This window comes from Scyliorhinus torazame, chromosome 10 (genome assembly GCF_047496885.1).
Source record: "Scyliorhinus torazame isolate Kashiwa2021f chromosome 10, sScyTor2.1, whole genome shotgun sequence".
NCBI lineage: Eukaryota > Metazoa > Chordata > Chondrichthyes > Carcharhiniformes > Scyliorhinidae > Scyliorhinus > Scyliorhinus torazame.
This window is the reverse complement of record NC_092716.1, coordinates 163,741,536-163,747,535: the sequence shown is the minus strand read 5'-3', so window position 1 is coordinate 163,747,535 and position 6,000 is coordinate 163,741,536. Positions and strand designations below refer to the sequence as shown.

At 49.1% G+C, this 6,000-nt stretch overlaps 1 protein-coding gene across 1 annotated transcript in view; it reads left to right on the top strand.

Annotated features, from left to right (window-relative positions):
• The first annotated feature begins 1,035 nt into the window (after window positions 1–1,035).
• LOC140431005 (potassium voltage-gated channel subfamily KQT member 1-like) overlaps window positions 1,036–6,000 on the top strand; it is a 1,144,532-nt gene continuing 1,139,567 nt past the window's right edge. The window contains exons 1-2 of the mRNA XM_072518896.1: window positions 1,036–1,305; window positions 2,894–3,320. Of these exons, the coding sequence (XP_072374997.1) occupies window positions 2,950–3,320 (371 nt within the window). The 5' untranslated portion in view covers window positions 1,036–1,305; window positions 2,894–2,949. The remainder of the gene's footprint in view (window positions 1,306–2,893; window positions 3,321–6,000) is intronic.

Here is a 6,000-nt window from a genome sequence, read left to right as displayed (position 1 = left end):
GCCTGTGAAGTGTCTTGGGGGACAGCCTTCTCAAAGGCGCTATATAAATTCCTTACTTTTCCTGTCAAAGGAGACAAACTTGTCAGATTAATGGGATGTCAGGGGGCCAAGCCATGCTGCACCTCACCTGGGCGAGTTTAATGTGGAAGCGCCTCACCCTAACCAGTCTTTCACTCCCCAACGCTCACTGAACATACCATGACATGCAGAGCCTGTGTTTTTTTAAATGATAAGATTAAAGTAAGTAACTGCAGTGCTTAAGGGCGCTGATTTAAATGGGATCAGTTTAAAATTGCAGCTATACCGTTTGATTCCGGGGCGACTTTTGGCACACTGGAGTTGGAGACTTGACAGGTACCTGACTGAAATTCCGCTTTTAAAGTGAGGCGGGTCGGGGTGGAGGTGAATCAACAGAACTCCTATTTTCTGCAATTGATGAGCCCGCCAAGGAAACCAGCTTCTCTGCAATTGGACATTTCAGAGATACGGAATCCCACGAATGTAACTCAATGACAAGGGGAAAGGCAGACATTCCCCTGCCGTTCCTGGAAAGAGGAATGCTTCCCCCTTAGAAGTGTCACCTTAAAGACTACTTTTGAGGGGGGGGGACATGTGAAAGTCAATGCAGCCCAAATGTTTAGGGAGAAATGGAGAGTGGCGATGGGTGAGGTGAGGGATTTTAACGGAGGAACTGGCGAAAGGCATTCTCAAAGTTATTGGTGTTAACGGAGCTCCATCTGTCCAAGGAGCTGTCATTTGTATATCTTGTTTCATTTGTCCCAACAAACAACGTTTCGAATTCCTCACACTGAAGATGTTCCGGTGACACGGTAAAGAATTTCCCAAAGCCGCCTCCCCTTTTTAGTTTTTGTTTCAGGTGAGCTAAAAAAAAAAGGGGGGGGGGGGGCAAGGCGCGCCTGCGGAGCGTGAAGTGCTGGTGGCCACGCCCTAAACACACTGACAGATCCCATTTAAAGAGTGGTTCGGCGCCCCAGGTGTTCGGGATTACTCAGGCTGAGCACAGTGCGGAACCCCGGGCTATTGGGGCACTACTTCCCACTCACCAATCTCTCTGCTTCGCTTCGGTGACCCCCCCTGCTTCTCCCTGGCACCTTTATTTATTTCATCGGAGACATGAAGGAAGGCCACGAAGTGCCGCCGGGTCGTTCGTGGCTGCTGCTGGTTTGAGACAAGTGGAGCTTTTACTTCTCCCCCTCCACCCCCCCCCCCTCACTTTGGAAGGTGGGTGAGGGAGGAGTGATCCAGCCCCACCGTCCGCACCCAGTCGCCAGCGGCTTTGTTTTGGTGAGTGTGACTTGTGGTTTGAATGTTCCTTGCTTCTCTCCCCGCGCCCTCCGAGCGAGACATGCCCTTGAGAGACGCGTCCAGGTGCAGCTTACCAGCAGCGCGAGAGAGAGTATCAACTCCGCTAAACCTCTGCCCAAACAACTCACACCCTCCAGAAAGAAAAATGCCAGTGACTTCTCTCAATGACCTCCATTTGCACTCTCGCCGCCTCGGGCCACTGGGTTGAAAAGTGAGGTGCTCACAATTTCAGACCTGTCACTGTCAGACTGTTAGAGACTGGGAGAGCTGCGGCAAAGCCGGTCTTTCACTAACACACCCCTTCAGCTGTGCTTTAGATCAGAGGGCATTCCCGCGTGGAGCAAGGTTGCTTCATTCATCAGCAATTGTATATTCACTCAAAACATTTAAAAAAGCAGTAAATCTGAACCCGCCCCCCCCCCCCCCCCCCCGCCTATGCTTGCCAAAGAAGGAATGTCCTAACCATTTAGTTTTACGTTTCGTTGTTCATGCAGTTTAATTAACAAATTGGCGGAGGTGACCAGAGAGCGTTTCAGCTGAGAGTTGTGTGAGTGAGATTTGAAGTATCTTCAAGCGTAGACTGCCCGGTGATCTTTCCCTCCCTCTCAATGTGTGTATGATCTGTCTGTTTGTATGTGCGCATGCATGTGTATTTGTGTGTATAAGTGCATGTGTATGAGTGTGCATATGCGTGTGAATTCTGGTGTGCATGTATGTGTGTGCGTATGCATATGTGTGTATGTTTCATAGAATCCCCTACAGCGCAGAAGAAGGCCATTCGGCCATCTAGTCTGCATCACCCCCTGAAAGAGCACCCTACCGAGGCCCACTCCCGCAACCTGCACATCTTTGGACTCTAAGGGGCAACTTTAGCATGGCTAATCCACCTAACCTGCACATCTTTGGACAGTGAGGAAACCGGAGCATCCCAAGGAAACCCTCACAGACACGACGAGAACGTGAAAACTGCACACAGACACACAGTGACCCAAGGTCAGAATTGAATCCTGGTCCCTGGCGCTGTGAGCCAGCAGTGCTAACCACTGTGCCGCTGTGCTGCCCATATGTATGTACATGTATGTGTTTGTTATGGGTATGTGTCCATACGTGTATATGTGCATGGTGTGTATGTGTGTGTTGTCTATGGTCTCGGGTGTCCTCAGTGTCCACAACGTAAATCTCTGAGTGCTGCCACAATGTTGTAGCCAGCAAGCTCCCCAAACCCCGCCCTCGCACAGACACCTGCATCACTAGACATCTCCCTTCTGACGCCCTAACTCCTCACTGCCCTTGTCCACTCTTTGTTGGACTTGGATCTGAAATCCCAGTGGTCCTGACTTCTCTGTCCCACTTCTGACTCTCAGTTATCACCTCGGGCACACACCTGCCTCGACCAGACATCTCAAAGCTGATGTCCGAACTCTTACTGGTCGCTCTTCTCTCCCTCTCTCTGCTTGCACTGAGCCCCTCGAAGTCCTGGCTAATCACGACCATATCTTGAATCTATCTGGGCCCCATGTCCCCACTCTCTTCATTGTCCTTCTCCACTTCTCTCTCCCTCTCTCAGTTGTCTGAAGACCGGACGCTCCAACACGCCTGCTTTGCGTCTCCCTCTCACACTCGATGTCCTCCGAAGTTAAGTCACGATGGAGTGGCTCCGGTTCCCAGAAGAGCGGCTCGGCCCGCAGATCGACCATGTTGGAGATGTCTGAGAACGTGCCCTGCGCACAGTACGAGCCGGTGCCGCTGCCCTTACAGAGGAGCAACAGTCCCGAAAGCAGCACGGACAACAACCCGGAGATCTCTGCCGCGGACAGGCGGGCTGAGGTGATCATCAACCCCGATATCTCTCCTAAAGCTATCACTCTGCCACCGCACATGTCGCCTTACAGCGGCCGCAAGCCCTTATTTTCCAAGATGAACCTCCAAGGCAGAACTTACAATTTCTTAGAACGGCCCACCGGCTGGAAATGTTTTATCTACCACTTCACAGTGTGAGTACTATTTACCGTTCTCTCTCAAAAGTGCAATGAATTGCTCTGAAAATCTATATTCTCGGGTTAAATCCTTAAAATGTGATTTTGGGCTATTGTACCAGTTCAACTTCTAATCCCCCCTCGAGTTATGAATGATAAATGAAATGTTTGAGACCTGGTTTGGAGGTGTATTGTGTGTGCTCAAAGAAGGCAATTTGTTGTGAGGGGATTGTTTAAATATGTTTGGCAGACCCTACACCTTGTCGATGGGACTTCACCCAGAATAGTTCGTCTTTGGCCCTAAGTGGTTTCTCAGCTCCTTTGATCTACTGCATTGCAGAACAACCTCAATGCCCACCCTGTTGCCAGACTGGTGACCTCTATGTGTGCCATGCAACTCTTTAAAAAAAAATGTGTTCTCGTCCTCTGGGAACTTTCCAAACATTTCCTCCACGCTGGTGTCACTCGGGAAAGATGAAGAGGCTCGAGACTAACTTGCTGAGTGACCCCACTCCCGGGCTGACACGTGTGTGCCTTCAAGCAGTTTGCGGTGCGGTCAGTTAGCTTTGTTTGGTTTCTGAAGGGCTGGTTTTATTTGTGTATTGCTCTGGCAACCATGCAGCGAGGACCATGTCGCTCATGAAATGAGAATTATAAATGATGCGACTAAACAGCGCGATTCGGTTCTGCGGGGAAAAGTGTGAGCAAGTCGTCCCGTCCTTTCCAGTGAATCCGTCTGTGTTTGTCAAGTATTGCCTTTCGAGTAAATTGTATTGTATGATTAATGTGGCACCAATCATCTTTTACAAGTGCATTGCTTTTAACTTTTAGAATGAAGGGGGAGGGGGAAGGCGCCCTCAGATGGAAACCCCTGACTATTGAATTTAACCCCATTCCTAATCCTCCATTAGGCTATTCAGCCGATCGTGCTGATACAGTCCCAATTGCTCGGCTTTCCCCAACATTACCCTCCAAATGTTTCCCCCTCTGCTATGTATCCAAGTCCCTTCTGAAAATTCGTATCAGGGCATTGCAGGTCAGAGCAATTCGTTCCAGCGAGAACGTCATTCTCCCCGTTTCTGCACCTGAAACATTTTAATTTTGCTTTATTTTTTGCTGCTTTCCAGACGGGTTCACCTCCACGGGCAGGGTGGGGAGTGGCGTTGGTGGTGGAATGGGTGGGTGGGGCTTCGAGGGGGGAAAAGCGAAAACCCTCCAGTTCAATCAAAAGCAAGTTTGATCCTATTGCAGGAGGACGGTAGGGCACTGACGCTGATGACTGCGCACTCACTGTACAAGCCATTGCCCGTCCCCAGGTTGTAAATGTGTACCTGTCGCAGAGACTGTGATGGGGCATTCACTAACACGCTGTATTTCATCGGTCCTCTGGCATCGATATTTTTGAGGGACATTATCAAAGTAATTTACTATTCAGATATTTAAAACATGATTGAAGTTTAAATATTCGATCGTACGTTGTGGTGCCCTGGTGTGAAGTCTCTTGCCTTTTATTTAAAAGGAAAGACTGTACAGGGCGGGATTTCTCAAGAAAGAGAAGGCTGAAGGGTGACCCAGTAAAGGTTCACAACATTACCACGATTAGATGCGACGATTATGGGAGAATTCTAAACCAGGGCTCATAAATGTCAGGTGGTCATCAATAAATCCGGTAGAGTTCAAGGAAAACTTCTTTCCCCAAAATATACTCTGTTAAAAACATTCGTGACGGTATATTACAAATCATCTGTGACAGTACCGAACAATTTAGTAAAACACAGTGCATGGCATGAAAACAGAAAGTGCTGTATCAAGCCAGCAGCTCTGGCAGCATGCGAGGAGAAAGAAAGGTAACGTTTCGAGTCCGTTTGACTTCTTCAGAGCTACATGGCATCAGCATTTACATAGTATTTAAACATTTTGCGATATATACAGTCCAAGGGTTTTTTCATTTGTTCCAGCTACTCCGTGTATTATGGTTTGTGGGCTTTCCTCACTGAGGTTTTGTGGTCGCTGTATCCCTCACCCTACATGCTGCCCACTGGAACGCGCCAGTTTACGAAACTTGGTCGTGGACGGCTCCTTGCACTGGAAAGCCAGCAAGTTTTACACATATCAAGGAGTGCTTGACTGTTGTCTCGGCGTGAGCGCCCCTGGGAAATGTCCAGAGGGCTCCGAACCGTGTGTTGCAAAGCTGTTGTTGATAAACAAGGGCATTCAGCCTCTGATCTCCGGGTAAGCGTTCTCCAAGGCGGCCTTCAGGACCCGCGACAACGCAGAATCGCCGAGCAGAAGCTTATAGCCAAGTTCCGCACACATGAGTGCGGCCTCAACCTGGACCTGGGATTCATGTCGCATTACATTCATCCCCCACCATCTGGCCTGGGCTTGCGAAATCCTCCCAACTGTCCTGGCTTGACACAATTCACACTTCTTTAACCTGGGGTTATCCCATCTCTGGATCTGTAAAGATTTAATCACCTGCTAATGCTCGCATTCCAAGCATTGTCTGGCATCTTTGAATCTGTTTATATATATGTTTCTGGGACATACCTCGTCATTCACCTGAGGAAGGAGCAGCGCTCCGAAAGCTAGTGGCATTGAAACAAACCTGTTGGACTTTAACCTGGTGTTGTAAAACTTCTTACTGTGCTCACCCCAGTCCAACGCCGGCATCTCCACATCATTGATAAACTTCGGC